This window comes from Bos mutus, chromosome 1, assembly GCF_027580195.1.
Source record: "Bos mutus isolate GX-2022 chromosome 1, NWIPB_WYAK_1.1, whole genome shotgun sequence".
Classification (NCBI taxonomy): domain Eukaryota; kingdom Metazoa; phylum Chordata; class Mammalia; order Artiodactyla; family Bovidae; genus Bos; species Bos mutus.
Genome location: NC_091617.1, coordinates 87,075,187 through 87,094,887, shown reverse-complemented (window position 1 = coordinate 87,094,887; position 19,701 = coordinate 87,075,187). Strand labels below are relative to the sequence as shown.

At 37.7% G+C, this 19,701-nt stretch overlaps 1 protein-coding gene and 1 non-coding gene across 4 annotated transcripts in view; both read right to left on the bottom strand.

Annotated features, from left to right (window-relative positions):
* Positions 1-618: 618 nt before the first annotated feature.
* ZMAT3 (zinc finger matrin-type 3) overlaps positions 619-19,701 on the bottom strand; it is a 38,901-nt gene continuing 19,818 nt past the window's right edge. For 2 of the 3 annotated variants that reach the window (XM_070372988.1, XM_070372989.1), the window contains exons 3-6: positions 13,877-13,996; positions 10,592-10,758; positions 10,370-10,470; positions 619-8,068 (exon numbers count right to left, since the gene is read on the bottom strand). In XM_070372988.1, coding sequence (XP_070229089.1) covers positions 7,857-8,068; positions 10,370-10,470; positions 10,592-10,758; positions 13,877-13,996 — 600 coding nt within the window. In that variant the 3' untranslated portion in view covers positions 619-7,856. The remainder of the gene's footprint in view (positions 8,069-10,369; positions 10,471-10,591; positions 10,759-13,876; positions 13,997-19,701) is intronic. The other variant, XM_005892495.2, reaches the window with a different exon arrangement.
* On the bottom strand, positions 16,051-16,124 carry TRNAW-CCA (transfer RNA tryptophan (anticodon CCA)). Its single transcript has one exon. It is a non-coding gene; the product is annotated as a tRNA-Trp (tRNA).

The following is a 19,701-nucleotide window of genomic DNA, read 5'->3' as shown; positions in this document are numbered from 1 at the left end:
CTTAATATGTGTTTACTTCCAGAAGCAACAGTTACAGTCCTGCTAAGCAACTTTTCTCAGAATTTGAAGGAAAGATTAAACTTAAATCTAAAAATTAAATCTATCAATAAAATTGAGAACTTGCTCCAATTGAGTGAGGAGAACTCCAGCAATGGCAGAATGGGGTAGTGGTCAAATCTACCATTTTGGCAGGGTCAACTCTACTGCATGCCCAAGTAGGTGACAATATACTCTGAGTTCAAGAAAAAAGCTGTGGACTGTGGCTCAGTCATGTCTGCTGACTTTTTGCGACCCCATAGACCGTAGCCCACCAGACTCCTGTCCATGGGATTTCTCAGGCAAGAATACTGGAGTGGACTGACACTTCCTTCTCCAGGGAATCTTCCCAACCCAGGGATCAAACAGCATCTCCTGCAAGTCTCTTGCATTGGAGGCATACCCTTTACCACAGAGCCACTGCGGAAGCCCCATGAGTTCTAGAAGCAGGTGGCAAATTACATGCAGATGGATAAAAGGTGAATCCTCAGCCATCAACCATCTGCATCAAAAATAACACCTCAGCACCTCAGTGCTGACGATGCACCTTCTTTCTTTGATCCCCAACTCACAACCAAATGATTTGCAGACAAGACTCAGAAACTCTTTTATTAAGTTGAACACAAAATGACTGCTATAATAACGTCAAGCCTTTATCAGAAATCAGTACATAAATGAGGATACACAGCCAAAATGAGCTATCAACAGAAGCAGTGTAAATTTTAAATAACTTTCAGGATTCTCTATGCAATATGCTTAAGAAAATAAAACCAAAAGAGCAATTTCAATTTCACAGTTCACAGTTGATTGGCTTCAATCCCAAGACATTTTTGTCATTTATGTAGCCTCAGAACACAGATTTCCAAAGTGATGACTGGCACAAAGCCCCAACAGCATACACAGATGTTAAATCCCTGTATGACATTTAGGGGAAATTGTAGGAAACAAACCCAATTTCATACAGTTCTGGCAGGCATTTTTCAGCTATATCCTTTATCAGAAACATCATTCTAGGGAAACAGTAAAAGCAATTTTAAAAGTTTGCCATGCCATTAAATGAAGGGTTATAAAGTTTCCCTTGGCTCCACGATTTTATTCTCTAATTTAAAACAATGAGCTAAAATGCAACATTAACAGTGAAAGCAAAATTAGTTTTGCTTCTGGATCTAGAGCATACATCAGAGAGAGGCAACTTATTGTCTTAGCAGACACACGGAATGCTTTAGAGCAGAGTCTGCCACACTCTAGTAAGGCATTTCAAAGCAGACACCCCATACCCAGACTAAATTACTATGGTCAGCTGAGGATATCACAAGGTGGACACCAATTAACACAGAATCAACAAGAAATTCTTACAAAATGACACACATTTACAAAACCACAGAAAGATGCTCAAGTACCAAAAGAAGGTAAAACAATGACCAGCCACTCTAAAAGTTTTGTTCCTGTAAATGCCAGATTTTCAGAATAGAACAAGCCACTTTATATGTGCTTTGCACTAGGATAATATTGTTCATCCGGACACATGGGGTTTCTTTTCCTTAAAAAAATATATCATATAGAGAATATACATATAATCAGTGATATAGAACATTTATTTTCACTAGTGAGGGGGTCACTTAAGCACTTACACAGAAAGAGTTATGAGTGAATCATGAAGGTTATGTAAATGTGAAAGGAAATCTGATAAAACCTGTATTATTAGTATTTAACAGCAAAGTGAGATTTTTAGCAGTTGCATTGACTTAATGAGAAACTATGACCATGGAAAAATCTTTTAAGTTCAAAGAACTGTAAAATGTCCAAAAAAATGAAAGTCTAATTAGTAAAAATACATAGTTTCATTTTAAGCGCCCTAAAGGGAGTGTTTATTTTGAAAGCCATGAATTTTATCAAAGAGCACAAGAATATGAATCCAGGATATCAAAATTTCAGTTCTGACTTACCCACTGAATCTTCATAATCTGCAACAAGTCACTTAAATTCTTCTGATTTTGTCCACAAAATAATTGGCATAAAAATAAAGGCATATGTCAATAATTTTTTCCTAAACAGTACTAGAGTAAAGCTAAAGATGGTTACTAAGGCTTACAATTTCAACAACTCATTGTACAGTACAATCATTTTTAATCCTGCTAATTATGGCTAAGAGAAAGCATGGGCAGTTACAATTCTCAGGGAATTCAAAGGCTTTAGATAAACGAATGGTTTCAACTTTCTAAACTACTCCATCTGTTCTTCTAGAGTTGTTTTAAACAGCTAATCGTCTGTGGGGCTGACCCTTTATGCCGCTCTATTCTCTGGTAGAACAGGTGAAAGTAGTAAAGCGAGAAATGATACCAGGAGAAAAACGCAGCCGCAGATTGAAATGAGGTATAAGCTGATTTAATAAACCCCAACCAGTAATTTACAGTTTTCTAAAGAAGCTGCATAGTTGAGCAAACATACATCAAAAAAGAGGGATAAAGAAAAAATTCTTAACACGAAGCTTTAAAATGTATGACAATTAAGCATTAAAATGACCAACACCAAAAAACTTCAGTTTGAAAAGGAGTTGTCTTCCCTCACTCTAAGCATATACAAAAACAGAAACAAGAAGGCTAAAGTCCACAGGAGAAAAAGACATATGTTAACTGGCTCAGGTTATCAACTTCATACACTGCTTGTTAAAAGATGTTAATATGTAAACAGATATTAAACTATAACTAATTATGCCTATGCTGAATTGTTTAGGCAAGTATCTGAAATTTACACTAAAATGTATATATTTTTAAAACTCCATTGTTCAACGGATAAACAGAGGGACAGACAAATATATGGTAATATAAGTACTGGAAAATGTTAATAGTAGAATCTAGTGCTAATATACTGTAAAATTCATTAAGTTTAAGGTACATTTAAAATTTCTCATAATAAACTGTCAAGAAAAATGTTAGTATTTCTGCAGTAAAATTAATTTAGCAGTGCATTTTAGAGACTCAAAGAGTACAGGCAATTTAGAATTTTAAATTCATTGAAGTAAGGAAAATTTTACTTTAAAACATCTTGAACCTGATTTGTGAAGATACCTGTTTTAAATGTAGAGATGAACCATAACAGCACAATGAATAAGTATTATGCATGACAGTCTTCAGTTCATGTGCAAATACATAATTCTATCCTCTCTACAGTATTAGATAAGACAGTATTTGAAAATGACACTGAAATAAAGTTTTTCCAAACATCAATATCAAGCTCTTCCCAATCCATCACACTATCAATCACTACATATAAATACAATGCAGATCAAAGTGGAAAAAAAAAAAATCAATGACCGTTGCCAGCCTTGGACAACTGGATTCATTTTCAGGATGTATGGTTCCTGATTAATTATCACATAGTTTTACTCAATATCAAATTGAGATTGCATGAATAAAAAAAAAAGATGTAAAACATAGAATTCACACAAAGCTTTGTTATTCCAAGCTCCTATTTTATGCATTGTGACTAATGGCAATAATTCTATCATCTTTTCTTTCTGTGAAATGCTAAAACTTGCTAAAGGCACTCATAATCTGGGCTTAACAAAGACAGGGTCACATGGGACCATAAGCCAGTATTTTTTTGGTAGCTACCCAGAAGGGGAGTTGATAAATGATCCTCCCATTCATAGCGGCAAGACAAAGTCAAACAGCTATGAGTAGAAATGTCGTATGAGAAGCTATTTACACAGCTATTTGTCCATTTAGTAAGACTGACAGTGATAGCTCACAATGACAGGGGTCCACCACCAAAAAAATTAAAGCAACAAGACATCCTTTATGATGCATGAAACATCTAAATGGTGATTTGGCTGGTTGAAAAAAGAAAAGCCAGCAAGATGGAATCTTTTTAAAGTATCTGTTCAAAAGCCTGCATTAAACTTTTACCTATACTGACAAAACATTTCTCTACTTCTAAAGTAGCTCTGTTGTCTTTCGTATATGCCCTACCAAGTTTTTAAAAGGTCCTTCCAGCCTGTGTTCTGACACTGAGGAAACAAAACAGATTAGGTTCCAAATCCATCACTCTTAGGCCTCTCTGTAGAGGGCATTATGCAGAACAGTTACATGTCTCCCCTGACACAAGCGAGACTCGTTTTACATGGGTCACTGAACAGTCCTCCAACTGTCGTTGTTCATAGTCCCCGCTGATTCAGGAGTGAGGGAATCATTAAAACCACCATTAATCCTTCGAGTCTATCTACATATGAAGATTTAATCAGATACACAATATATATGTATATACACATACATGTGTATATATATGTATCTTTAATCCTAGTTCAAAGTATAGATACAAGCAAGCACACCAGTATTGTAGAACAGCTCTATAAAATACGGTGGAAGATCTCATGCTTTCCTTTCAGCTGTTGAAGTTAGAGGGACATGGAGATGATCTCAGACAGCCATGATTGATTTTTCATTCAATCTCAGGGTTTCAAAAAATTCTAAATGGTTTTCTAAGTTTATCAACTAAGGAGAAGGGGCAACAGTGAGGAAGAGTTGGAGGAAGTTTTTGCAAATGGTATAGGACAGTTATTCACCTTGCAGATTTCAGTGCAATAAGAGACAAATAGACACACGTCATAAACAACATGCACATATTTACAAGTTATAATACAGGACATACAAAGACAAAACCAACAAAACATTTTCTGTTCATTGTGGAGTTGGAAGGATCACATGGCACACTCAGCTCTGTAACTGAGTATTTTTGAAAAAACACTTCGAAGACATAAGCAATCTAATCTTTTAATCGGAACACCAAAATTTTTCCTTTACATCTTCTTGCCCTCGATATTTTAGAAGAGTTTCTAATTGTTATTTTCAGCATTGATTTCTGAATGACAAAGTACATGAAGATATTCACAGAGAAGAGACTTTGATGCTCTGCGTTCTTCTTGTAGATCTAGAACTAGAATCTACTTATTTGACTACAGGTTTTCCATCGGTTAGGCCTCTGTCCATCCTTGTATACAGTACGTAAAAAGATATTAATGTGATTCCTGGGGAGCACAGGGTGCAAATTCTAAAGGATATTACAGAGCAGGACCTGATTTTACTAAACGAAACTGACAGAGATCACATACCACTGAGTGCAGTACTAACAGCCTTCTTTGACAGGAAAAAAACAACACTGTCCATAAGGAATGCATGAGCATGAGAAACTGTAGCATGCAGAGGTGTATTTACCTATGCATTTCCTTTCTGACACCTCTGTCACCATCTGTTTCACCTATGGAATAAGGAGAATGTTGCAAGGTAACAAGCCCAAAACACAACCCACTGTCAGAGAGATTTGTGATTCTTTTTTTGGATGTGTATGTAACCTTTATAAACATGGAAGTTATTTATCAACTGCTAGAGTTTGGAAAGTAAGGAGCAAACCCAGCTATTGTAGGCAATATGGTTTCTAAGGTGTCATATAAAGCAAACATCAGTCTTGTTTAGTGCAAAGAAATAGAACAAGTAAGAAATAACACTATAAATCTAACTTTTTTCTTTAAAAGAAAATGCGTTTATGCATTCATAACATCCATTAAGAGCACTGAGAGACTAGAAACCTGAATATGCAAGGCCAGGAAAAACACCAAGGCCTTAAGTCCACTGCTATTACATATATAAAACGAAATTGTTAAGTGGGGACAGTAGAGAAGATCATTCCATTAATTTTATCTGCAAAGAAAAAACTGAAAGTGGATGAATGCCACTTGTATAAAATGTAAATTCTTATCCACAATCTTTTACTGTTATCTAAGGATTCAATGAAATCTTCTCTATGGAATCACATAAAACTATACATACATAGATTTATATATGTGTGTGTACTTATATAACTACATACATATATACACACACATACATATACATGTGTATACATATATGTAGTCACACACAGAGAGGGGAAAAAAGAATTTTTAAATAATCGTAGAACCATGTGGCCAGCACTGTCATATTAAAATCTACCAAAAAATTACACTTAGCAGCAAAATGAGTAACCTACTAATCAATAAGAGAAGCTCTAAATTGCTCTAAAATAATCAATTATACTTCATAGCTTACTGCAAAAAGTGTTATTATACTGATACACAGGTCTCGATAGAACTTCAACAGAACATTATTTCATTCTTCTGCTCCTGGGAGAAAATAAAACTTCTAAGTAATTCTACTTTTAGAATTAAAAAACCATGACTTCAACAGAAGGGTAACTTGAGAGTGTACCAGAGAGTGTACCAGTGTACCAGTATCACAAAACTTAATTTTAAATATGGGTCTAGATAATTCAAAAATTGTTCAGCAGTACTAAAGGAATGGAATGATGATCATAATTTTCCTTATCCTTATCTTTTTGCCGATAGAATTTTTAAGGAAAAATAGGAGTTTTATTTTTAATTAGTAATATAAGCAATCAAAAGTGAATTTACCAGAGTGCAAAGATATTGCTCAATATAAACTTCTATGAACATGGCCTTTCAAAAGGAGTATGGATGAGCACCCATCTTATCCATGTAAATATAGTAAATAAGTAAAATACAGTTAGTGAAAGTTCATAGAATCCTCCATTGGTTAATCTAGACAAAATACTAGAGCTTCTCATTTTAAAAACAAAAAGCAAAAATAATAATACTGTTCTAATTATCAGATATGAAAGTAATCTATATTTTTATTAATCTATATCTTCAAAGAAGCTGAATTATAAAGAATAATGCCAAAGTTCAGGTATTTTTCTATTGGAAATGCTACTAAAATTTGATTAACTGTTTTAAAAAAATTCTTTTCTTTCTTGGAAATAGTAAAGTAGTGATATTTTTCAGGACAGTCTACAAATTAGCAAGACAATGAAGAATGTGAGTATAATTTAAGGATCTGTCTATCTAAAAAGTCTATCAAAACAAATATCAAGGGTTCTGAACTTACGGTTGAGACCATCACATAAGTGCATGTTATCATCATGAAGTAACTCTAAGTTGAAAAATCAAATACATTTCATTTCCCAACACCAGCTGAAAAAAATATATTTAAAAAAATCACATCTATCCTAAACTTATTGGATATTCAAATATGGGGCTTGGAAAACCTACAACACCGTTCTGGGACATGAAAATGAGCTAATTGGATAAGCTAATTCAACTGGGGGAGAAAAAAAGAGGAGAAAAGAAGGTGAATTTAAATGTGCGAAATTCACAACTGAAAATCAAGTTTCGCTATCTGGAAGTACACAAACACATTAGAAGTGTCTGAATCCACGAGAACCTGCATTTCAATAAGGAAGGGACATGATAAACAGAAAACACTGTTCTGGGCAAGATTCTAATGCAGTTTCCATAGTATATCCTACTGACAATTCATTGAGTTGAGATGGTAGTTCCAAAGAAACCTTAGGAAACTAAAATCTTTGCTTACCTGCTTTTACTGTGATCTGAAGCAAAAACTCGATAAAATTATTTAACAATACATAACACTAACACTGTAAAAGAATATGAAGTTTTTAAATAGTTAAAGCTCTATGTGGTCAGGCTACTAGTTGACCAGAACTTGGTCAAGATAAAAAGGTATGTCTCATGGGGTAGGTAGGTCACAGGGTTAAAGCAGCTCAACACAACTGACCTGAAAAAGCATCATGACTTAAGCACATTCTCTTCCTTCCCCAATTCTGACACCTTATGGTACCACTGCAGGTTATATGTATAAACATTAAGCAGAGGAATGTACTCATATCAAAAGAACCACAAAGCAGGGCATGTTGACATAAGGCGAGCAACAGGCAGGACAAGCTGCTCTATCTGAATATGACAATCCCTATACGTAGCCCAGATTCTCCATCTCATTCCTGTACCGCTGTTCAGACACCTTGCTTTTATGTTGCTTGCTCTCTAAATGCTGCCGGAATTCCACCTCTTCGCCAGCCCCGACATTACACATGGAGCAGTAAAACTGGCCGCTTGGAGTAACACACATGGCCAGATCACGTGGAATTCTCTGCCGAGAGCGGGGATTGAAGTAAGGACCTGCTGAAACAAAGAGACAAAAGTAATATATTCACTTCAAAATACTCACTAAGCGAATGATGGTCTGACCAATTACCACTGTAATTTGTAATTCTAACCTCAAAGTATAAAATTCACAGATTCCTAGTTTGAAAAAAATGGGAAGTTAACAGGTTTTTTTAAATTACAATTTTATACAGGTTCAGTCTAAAAAGCTAAAATGACTCTTCCAACTATTGTCAGAAATGTTACTGTGGAGCAAACCCAAACTCTAAATGGCAATGTCTTTAAAAAGTGAATATAATTTTAGAAATACTTTCATTTCTAAGCATTATATCAAAAGTTATATCATTATGCTAATACTTTAATCCAAAAATTCTACTTCTAAGAATTTCACTAAGAAAATGTTGATAATTTTTGCATAGAGATTTATCAATGAGGACATTTATTTAACTAGAGTTTATAAAAGTTTTTTGGGGGAGGGTAAGGATTAAGGAAAGATCCAAACATACAACTCATGTATAATATGTATATCATATAAGAAACGAATCGCCAGTCCAGGTTCGATGCATGATACTGGATGCTTGGGGCTGGTGCACTGGGATGACCCAGAGGGATGGTATGGGGAGGGAGGTGGGAGGGGATTCAGGATGGGGAACACGTGTACACCCGTGGAAGATTCACGTTGATGTATGGCAAAACCAATACAATATTGTAAAGTAATTAGCCTCCAATTAAAATAAATAAATTTAAATTCAAAAAAATCATAGTAATGAATGTAATGAAAAACTAAACAGTCACTAAAAACAATGCTATAGAAAACTCTGTAATTACAATATTTGATTATAATATGCCATTACACTGAACAAGAATATCACAAAATATGATCACATGTCCATTTTAACAGAAGTAATATACACAAAAATGTTGATGGAATTATTGATAATTTTATTTTCTTTTTTTATATAACTGACTTAAGTTGGACCATTAGCTCAATACTTTTCTGCTTTCCTACTATAATAATAAACATTTAAGGCTTTTCTCAAAATGTTACTTAGACTACATGCTACAAATTTTGATACATTTTTATTACAATTTGATTCTAAGAATGTTCAATCACCAGTATGATTTTTTCTTTGGTGAGAGAGTTATTTAGAAATGTTTTAAAACTTCCAAATACATAAAAATGTTGTGTTTTTAATATTATTGACATCTCATTTACTTGTACTCTGATCCAAGAACATAAGTCTAAATGGCCTTCTGTCCTAAAGGTTTTTGTTTTCTTTTTTTTTTTAATCTAATGCTAAGACAGCTATTCTGGCTTCCTTCATTTCAACTGAATATTTTCTATCTAATCTTACAATTTTCTTTTCACTGGAACTTTAAGTTTACATTATTGCAACAATGATAAATGTTTCAGACTTTCATGAGACTTATTACATTGTGTTCTATATGTCCCCTTTTTCTATGCTTCTTTTGCCTTTCCAATCAATTTGTTGTTTGTTTTACTGTTTACATGATTGACCTCTGCTCATATGTGTGTGCACTGGAGGCTGGGGTAGGGAAAGGATGAAGGACTACTCTCCCTACTGAAGATGATCAGAAAATGCAGAAAATATTCCTATCAACTAGTAATTGTGAACTAAAAGTATGTATCAATCACTGAGGAAGCATTTGCAAAACACACACACGTCTGAGTCCCACTCTAAATTTACTGACTGAAAATCTCTAAGTCATGGTTCAACTATGTGTATTTTATAAAAAATTCCCCAGATAATCTGAGTCACTCCCCTGGTTAAACACCACTGCTACCATTTTTATTTTCCCTAATAACTGAGGATTTAATGTGGTGCAGCCTGAAACCAAATATTTCGTTTTTATACTACATTTAAATATCTCAGCTGGCAAATACCATAAGTAACATAAAGGCACTACGATAAGACACTTTAAAACACAGACTCGGTTATGTGAAATTCTTGTAAATTGAAGTATACTTCAACTTTTTTAAAAGTTGCATTTTGGGTCTTAGAACCCAAGGATGTATCACCTTTCCATTTAACTCATTTCTTATTCTTGGTTCTTCGAAATAAAGTCATATTCTTGATGTAAAAAAAATTAAATAAAATCAAAATAAATAATACACTAAATAGGAAATAAATAAATAAGACCTGAAATAAACACCAGCTTGAAAAGCCACTAGACCTATTCCACAAAACGAAAGCTAATCCCAAATTCTCAGGGCTATCTATTACCACTAAAGGAAATAAAAATAGTGGACACCATTTGCAAAAACATAGCCAAGGCATGTGAAAAGCCACAGAATACCTGAATTATTCTGTACTGCATACATATTTCTCCTATTAGGCATCATCTTATATTCATTCCCTTCTTTTCGGGTCCGCCGTTGACCGACCTCTGAGGAGTCTCTGGAGAAGAGACATTTTAAAAGAGTGAGACTTCTAAACAAGGCTCCCTTTCAACTCTTTTTCTCTAGAGACAGTGAGTCTCACATAACACTCTGGCCTAAGAGAAAACGGCAATACCTACGAGAATGAGTTACTCTGAGCTTCCGCCAGCCGCAGCCTCTTGGCATGATTCTTGCCTTGATAGTGAGCCTGGGCCACAGCCGGAGAACTGAAGGAGGCATCACAGAGCTTACAGTAATCGTTTTCTGTGGCCAGGATCACTCTGCCTCCAGGCTTAAAGGAGCCCATCTGACAGCAAAGACACAACAAACAAGGTTTTAAAGTGTGGACTCTGTTCTCTTCTCAAAGTTCCTTCCTTCTAAGAGCTGAAAAATAACCCGTTATGGCATGACCATAAGCACTCAGCTTTATAAGGACAGGAAATTGTTCGTTTCAGAAAGAAAGAGGAAAAGACTGGGAGACACTTAATTGTGGTTTTGCATTACAATCACCTGTGTACCAAGCTGATGAATGCCTCATTGCTATTTTCATTGAAGAAATTTCAGAAAAGAAGTTTAAAAACCCAGCAAGGAAGATTTAGGGCAGCACAGGTAAGGTCTAAACTCACATTACCAGAGAGAAAAAGTCTTCCCAGAATCCATTAACAAGCATGTACTAAATGCCTACTATTTATAGGGCTTGCAACCTAATACAAAAGTGACACACAGATATGTATAAAAACTAAACCTCTATCCTCAGAGTCTATAAATTAGCTACAGATATAGTATGTGTAGGAGCAGGAACTGGCAACCCACTCCAGTATTCTTGCCTGGAGAATTTCATGGACAGAGGAGCCTGGCGGGCTACAGTCCCTGGGGTTGCAAAGAGTCAGACCCGACTGAGCAGCTAACACATACAGAGAGAGAGAGAGACAGAGAGACAGAGAGAGAGAGAGTGTGTGTGTGTGTGTGTTGCTCAGTTGTGTCCAATTCTTTGGGACTCTACGGACTGTAGTTTGCCAGGCTCCTCTATTGACGGAATTCTCCAGGCAAGAATACTGGAGTGGGTACTGTTCCCTTTTCCAGGGGATCTTCCTGACCCAGGGATCAAACCCTGGTCTCCTGCTTTGCAGGCAGATTCTTTACCATCTGAGTCATCAGGGAAACCCACAGATACAGTATAATTTGGGGGAAATAACCAGCAGGTCCAGACAACTGTATTCAGGCTGGGAAACAGTTAAGGGAAACCTAACACAATCCCTGGAAAATAGTATGCACTCAGTTAACTACTGCTGGGTTAACAAAACACGCCAAACTAGATTTTGGCTAAAGAATCAAATATGCAATAAAGAATCTGGAAAGTGTGTCATATCAGGACCAGCTGAAGCAAACAGCATTGTTTCACCTGGAAGAGAAGATTTTCTGGGGACAGGATAACTGTGTTCAAAAATCATAAAGATTTGTGCTATGAAAAAAGCCCATGGTTGTTTGCCCAGAGGGGTGGAACCAGCTGAAAACAGTCTCTAACAGGAAGGAGCCATCCAATTCTCGAGCAGCCTTCAAGAACTGGCACTGGGAAAACTCCTCAGCCTGAAGATCTCTCTGCGTATTCTGCTGTCCTCTGATTCTGTTTTTAACATATCTCATTTACCGCACAAATTCAGGAGGATAGAACAGTGGATACTGCTATCCACATCATAAGGACTGACAATCAGAAAAGTAAAATTATACCATGGTGTTTAGGAGTAGAGGTATAAGGTCAAGAAAAATCATTGCCCCACTTTACAAAATTTGTACCACCACAAACAAGTTATCTGGCTTCCCTGGGCTTATAATAAACCTCCAAGTGAGACCGATGCTGCTGGCCCATGGAGCACACATTGAGAAATAAGTCAATACCTCTGAGTTGTTGCAAGCATTAAATGAAGTTAAGGCCAAGAAGGAGGCAAGGAAGGAGCCATGGGCACCCAATATAAGGAAGCATTAGAAAACTTAGCAATCAGGATGAAAAAATACTTAGTGGAATATTTTCACAAATCAAAAAACTGCCATACAGCCAACAAAATCAATGAGAAACAAAATATTAAAATTTTAAATAAAGACAGGATCAGCAACAGTGTCATGCCAAACCATATTGCAGCCTAAGGCAAAAGGAAAATCAATAACACTTATCCTATCTTTAAGTTTTTGCCATTTTGTTCACTACTGACTTTTTCACATTAATTTTGCATTTTAAAAATATATTATTTATCTTGATAACTGAGTATTTTAGCTCCCTCTTGAATTCTGTGCCTAAGTCAAGTACATCCCTCATCTCACTCTCGTCCCGGGGCTGAATGAAGTACTATCTGAAAAGTGCTTAGCAGAGTACCTGGCATCAAAGTGATTATTAATTATTATTATTATTTATGACCTAAGGGGCTTCCCTGATGGCTCAGTGGTAAAGAACCTGCCTGCCAATCCAGGGTTCAATGGGTTCAATCCCTGGGTTGGGAAGATCCCCTGGAGAAGGAAATGGCAACCCATTCCAGTACTCTTGCCTGGAAAATGCCATAGACAGAGGGGCCTGGTGGGCTATAATCCATGAGGTCTCAAAGACTCAGATACAATTGAAAGACTGAGCACTGAGCACACACATTTATGACCTATAAAAAAAATAATACTTCAAAGATAGATTAGAATCCATATTGCAGAAAGTACTAAAATACAGGAATATCTTGCCTCAAACACCTGTCTCCCAAAGAGTAAATGGAACTTGGCTCTCAAGTGTGGGTCATGATACCAAAGTCCAGGAAGAGTGTATACAGGCTCTCTGTACAGAAGAAAGGGGCAGCTTCAAGAAACTGATCTTGCTGGAAGGCATATATAAAGTCAATGGGGGGACTTTTCTGGTGGTCCAGTGGTTAAGACTTTGCCTTCCAATATAGGAAGCACAAGCTTGATCCCTGGTTGGGAAGCTAAGATCTGACATGCCTCATAGCCAAAAAAATTCATAAAACAGAAGCAATATTGCAACAAGTTCAATAAAAACTTTAAAAAACGGTCCACATTAAAAAAAAAATCTTAAAAAAAAAAATAAAGTCAGTAGGATTGATCACAATCGAGATAAATGTTTAAAAATCTTTCTTTTCATTCAGAGCTTTATGTAGACATTCAGGACCATTTAACCTAGAATTTTCAAATATGCATACAGAAAGCCTCATGAAATAATTTTGTTTCATCACTTCATGAACCATAACAAAATCCAATGAGAAGTCTTCAGATTCATGAATTTTTGCATTAAATCCAGTTATCAATGAGCTAAAAGCACCAAGAAGGGCGTTTTAGGAGTACTGGCTCAGCTGTACCTTGATGGACACACAGATGACAAACTTCATCCATGACCACCTGTGCACAGGACAGCTCCCACCCCGACACTCCAGTCTTACCTGCGGAGGGACTGAAACAGCTGGAGCAGCCACAGGTTCCACTGCATTGCTCATTCTGGCAGGAGGAGGACAGCTATTGGCTGCATAGTAATTTCGAAGTTTCTTACCATGATTTTTACCCTAGAAGTAAAATGAAATGAGTAATTACTGCGAGGAAGATGTATCAAATTGATTTAACATATTTACTAAAAAAGAAAAAAATACATGTTATTCTTTCAGAGATATGCAACAGTGGGGTAAATAGTAGGTAGACTTGCTTATTACATCTTAAAGTAGAAGACTCTACTCTGACTGTAACAGAATGATTAAATTTATCTGGGAGAGATAAGCGAACAAAGTCAAAAGACATTAATTTCCTATATATTTCAGGAAAACAACCATTTTCTAGTGATCTGTGTCCTCTCCCAACTTGTTGCCATTCATACACCACTGCCTAAATATGAATTTTATGACACTCTGATCTAATCTACTTTAGAAGTCAGTAATGAAATGGATAATCCAATTACTTTTACAAAAATAGAATTTACAGAGTATCTTTTTACTTACAAAGAACTCTCCTGGGCATTAGCTCATTTGCCACTCACAAAAATCCTGAAAGAGGAATCTGTTAATGTTATTCATATATGACAGTTGAGACACTGCAATCCAGGCAGCATAGAGAACTTGCTTCCAACACCTTCACGAGGCCTAGCAGTGGGGTTGCAGCGTGAGGCTAGCCTTCTAAATCCAAAGCAAGACCCTTTTTCATACAGCATGATGGCTTCAGGATACACTGTGAACCTCTATTAAAATGGATTTGCCTCTCTCATCACGTTTCCTTTAATTTATCATTCTCAAGCTTATGGCTGAGCTGATAAAAACTGGTGGGAAGGGGCAGTCCAAAAGCATCCTAAATAAGGGTTAAACTGTATATTATTCTTTAAACTGCACTGTAAAAACAAAACATGTAGGCAAATATTTATATACCATCTACTATATATGCTGAACCCTAGAAATAAAAAGGACTAGCTAGCATATGGTCTAGAGGAGGAGACAAATATGTAAGTAGTTAAAGGAATGAGTGAAATTCCACCTTATGGCCCCTGAAATGCCATAAAGGTGCTCTTACCATTATCACAGTGACTTCCAGGGAGTCAAATCCAGTGATCACATCTGTGCCTTTATTATACTGTAACTCTAAGAAGCACGATAGTATTGATACTCCTTCCTTCTATCATCTTCTATGACTCCCTCTTACCTCCCAGCCTCTCATTCTCCGAAGGCTGCAGTATCCAATGCACTACCCTCAGCCCTCTTTTCTCTCCATCCATACACAAACCCTAGGTTATTTTACTCAGTCTCATAGCTTTAAAATACAATCAGTAAGTTCGCAATTCCTGAAAATACCTATCACTATTCCTGTTATAGACTGATGGCTTATGTCCCTCCAAAATTCCTATTTTGAAATCAACTCCCAATGGGATGGTAGTTGGAGGTGGGACCTTTGGGAGGTAATGAGGTCACAAGGGTAGAGTCTAATTACTGCCTTTAAAAGAAGATATTAGAGAGCTCCCTTGCTCGCTTTCCACCATGTAAGGATTTAGGAGAAACTGGCTGTCTGCAATCTGGAAGAGCACCTCAGAACCCACCCATGCTAGATCCCTGATCTCAGACTTCCAGCCTCTGCAACTGTGAGAAATAGATGTTTGTTGTTTGAGCCTAAGACAGACTAAGACAATCCCTGACCTTCAGAGCCATATAGCCAACTGCCTCCTTGCTGTCCATACATTGCAGCCTTAAGAGGCATGTGTGTGTGTGTGTGCTGTGCTGACCTGTGTCCGACTCTGTGACCCCATGGACTGTAGCCCGCCAGGCTCTTCTGTCCATGGGATTTTCCAGGCAATAATACTGAACTGGGTTGCCGTTTCCTCCTCCAGGGGATCTTCCTGACCCATGGATTGAACCCATATCTCTTGTATCTCCTGCACTGGCAGGCAGATTCTTTACCACTGTGCCACATGGGAAAGCCACCTAAGAGGCACATCCAACTTAAGTACGTAAGTAAGTAAATGAAGTCGCTCAGTCGTGTCCGACTCTTTGTGACCCCGTGGACTGTAGCCTACCAGGCTTCTCCATCCATGGGATTCTCCAGACAACAATACTGGAATGGGTTACCATTTCCTTCTCCAGGGGATCTTCCTGACCCAGGGATCGAACCTGGGGCCTCCCGCACTGGAGGCAGACACTTTAACCTCTGAGCCACCAGGGAAAATATATCCAACTTAAAATATCTAAAACATAAATTTTAATTCCCTCCCCACCACAGAACGATCTCATCACTGCCGCCACCACCATTCATCCACATGTCAGTAAATGACATTACTCGCCACCTAGTTACTCAAGAAAAGCCAAGGAGTCCTTTCCTTGATTCCATCCCTCCTTAAAACCAACACATTCAATCCATCAGCAAGTCCTATCAGCCTACCTCTAAAATATATTCTAAGTTACTCCATTTCTTTCCATGGACACTGAAATACCACAGTATTCCAAGCCACCAACTCTTTTCGCTTGCAGTAGGCAACAACCCCTAATGGTCTCTGGTGTCCCTCTCATCCTCCTAGTATTCTCATACCAGCCAAACTGATAGGTCACTGTCTCACTTAACATTTTCCAATGGCCTCCTACTACACTTAAAATATAATCAGCGAATCTTTCCTGTAAGCCCTTTTTGATCTGGCCCTGTCTACTTCTCAGATTTGATTTCACACAGCTCCCTGCCCGCCTCCTCATTATGTTCCTGCCTGACAACCAAACACATACACTTAAAACATGCCAAACACATCGACTCTAAGGCCACTCACTGCACTTGCCATTCTTTCTGCTTAAAATGTTCTTTCCAATCTCTACATGGCTGGCTCCTTCTTACCTTTCAAGTCTCAGTTCAAACAACATCAAATAGCATCTTACTCAATCTGAGGTGTCACCCCCATCGAACAACACTTCCCCCACCCAACACACACATGCTGAATCACATTACCACACCGTCTGGTTTTATTTCATCATAGTACCATTTATAACTGAAATAATGTTTGTTTGCTTATTTTTTTCTTTTTCCTACCCTCTGGAATGTAGACTCCTTGAAAATAAGGACCTTGTCCATCTTGTGTACTGTTCTAGCCCCAATTTCTAGAACAATTTCTAACACATAGCAGGCAATCACTATATATTTGTTGGCTGAACAAATCACTATTAGAGTGCAAATAAGGAACAAACTGCTAAGAGAACAAAGAGAAGGGAAGGCTTACTTCTGCCTGAGAGTACCAGGGAAAGCTTCCCTGAAAGGGGGACATTAGGAGTTATCTTTTAAAATGAGCAAGTTTACTAGGCAGGTAAGGAATGAAGGGAAAGACAACTGTTAACAGAGGAACAGTGTAAGGAAACGGCAGTCTGCTTGAGATGCTCTCCAGGATCCTTTGGAAAAGAGGTAGGAGCTGATACACACAGGGAGCTAATTGTGTATGGTTTTGTCGATGATATAGACCTTGGACTTTAGAGGCAGCAGGGGGCTCTGAAGCACTTTAAGCACAGCAGTTACATGACTGAATTGCATTTGACAAAGATCATAAGAAATGGGAAGATAGAAAAAAGAGCCTAAAGAATGAGGGTCCAGAAAAAAGAGATTGAGAATGTCTGGTTAATGAAGTAAAATGGAAACCAGACAACTGTGGCATTATGGAAGTCTAGAACAAGGTGTTTCAAAAAAAGAGTCTAATTAGATACATTATAACCTAGGATATTTACTTACAGGTATTCCAAACAAAAGCATACATATGAGGAAAAAGAATGGAGAAAACTAGAGATCTCTTCAAGAAAACATACATATAAGGATCTACCCATGACAACAATAGAATGGGAAAGAGTAGAGATTTCTTCAAGAAAATTAGAGATACCAAGGGAACATTTCATACAAGATCAGATCAGATCAGATCAGTCGCTCAGTCGTGTCCGACTCTTTGCGACCCCATGAATCGCAGCACACCAGGCCTCCCTGTCCATCACCAACTCCCAGAGTTCACTCAGACTCACATCCATCGAGTCAGTGATGCCATCCAGCCATCTCATCCTCTGTCGTCCTCTTCTCCTCCTGCCCCCAATCCCTCCCAGCATCAGAGTCTTTTCCAATGAGTCAACTCTTCGCATGAGGTGGCCAAAGTAGAGTTTCAGCTTCAGCATCATTCCTTCCAAAGAAATCCCAGGGCTGATCTCCTTCAGAATGGACTGGTTGGATCTCCTTGCAGGCCAAGGGACTCTCAAGACTCTTCTCCAACACCACAGTTCAAAAGCATCAATTCTTTGGCGCTCAGCCTTCTTCACAGTCCAACTCTCACATCCATACATGACCACTTGAAAAACCATAGCCTTGACTAGACGAACCTTTGTTGGCAAAGTAATATCTCTGCTTTTGAATATGCTATCTAGGTTGGTCATAACCTTCCTTCCAAGGAGTAAGCGTCTTTTAATTTCATGGCTGCAGTCACCATCTGTAGTGATTTTGGAGCCCAGAAAAATAAAGTCTGACACTGTTTCCACTGTTTCCCCATCTATTTCCCATGAAGTGGTGGGACCAGATGCCACGATCTTCGTTTTCTGAATGTTGAGCTTTAAGCCAACTTTTTCACTCTCCACTTTCACTTTCATCAAGAGGCTTTTTAGTTCCTCTTCACTTTCTGCCATAAGGGTGGTGTCATCTGCATATCTGAGGTTATTGATATTTCTCCCAGCTATCTTGATTCCAGCTTGTGTTTCTTCCAGTCCAGTGTTTCTCATGATGTACTCTGCATATAAGTTAAATAAACAGGGTGACAATACACAGCCTTGACCAACTCCTTTTCCTATTTGGAACCAGTCTGTTGTTCCATGTCCAGTTCTAACTGTTGCTTCCTGACCTGCATACAAATTTCTCAAGAGGCAGATCAGGTGGTCTGGTATTCCCATCTCTTTCAGAATTTTCCACAGTTTATTGTGATCCACACAGTCAAAGGCTTTGGCATAGTCAATAAAGCAGAAATAGATGTTTTTCTGGAACTCTCTTGCTTTTTCCATGGGCACAATAAAGGACAGAAATGGTATGGAGCTAACAAAAGCAGAAGATACTAAGAAGAAGTGGCAAGAATATGCAGAAGATCTATACTAAAAAATATCTGAATGACCCAGATCACCACAATGCTGTGATTGCTCACCTAGAGCCAGACACCCGGGAATGTGAAGTCAAGTGGGCCTTAGAAAGCATTGCTATAAACAAAGCTAGTGGAGGTGATGGAATCTCAGTTGAGCTATTTCAACTCCTAAAAGATGATGCTGTGAAAATGCTGCACTCAATATGCCAGCAAATTTGGAAAACTAAGCAGTGACCACAGGACTGGAAAAGGTCAGTTTTCATTCCAATCCCAAAGAAAAGCAATGCCAAAGAATGCTCAAACTACCACACAGTTGCATTCATCTCACACGCTAGCAAAGCAATGCTCAAAATTCTCCAAGCTAGGTTTCAACAGTATGTGAATCGAGAACTTCCAGATGTTCTAGCTGGATTTAGAAAAGGCAGAGGAACTAGGGATCAAATTGCCAACATCTGCTAAATCACAGAAAAACCAAGAGAATTTCAGAAAAACATCTACTTCTGCTTCACTGACTACACTAAAGCCTTTGACTGTGTGGATCACAACAAACTGTGGAAAATTCTTCAAGAGGTGGGAATACCAGACCACCTTACCTGCCTCCTGGGAAATCTGTCTGCAGGTCAAGAAGCAATAGCTAGAACTGGACATGGAACAAGGACTGGTTCCAAA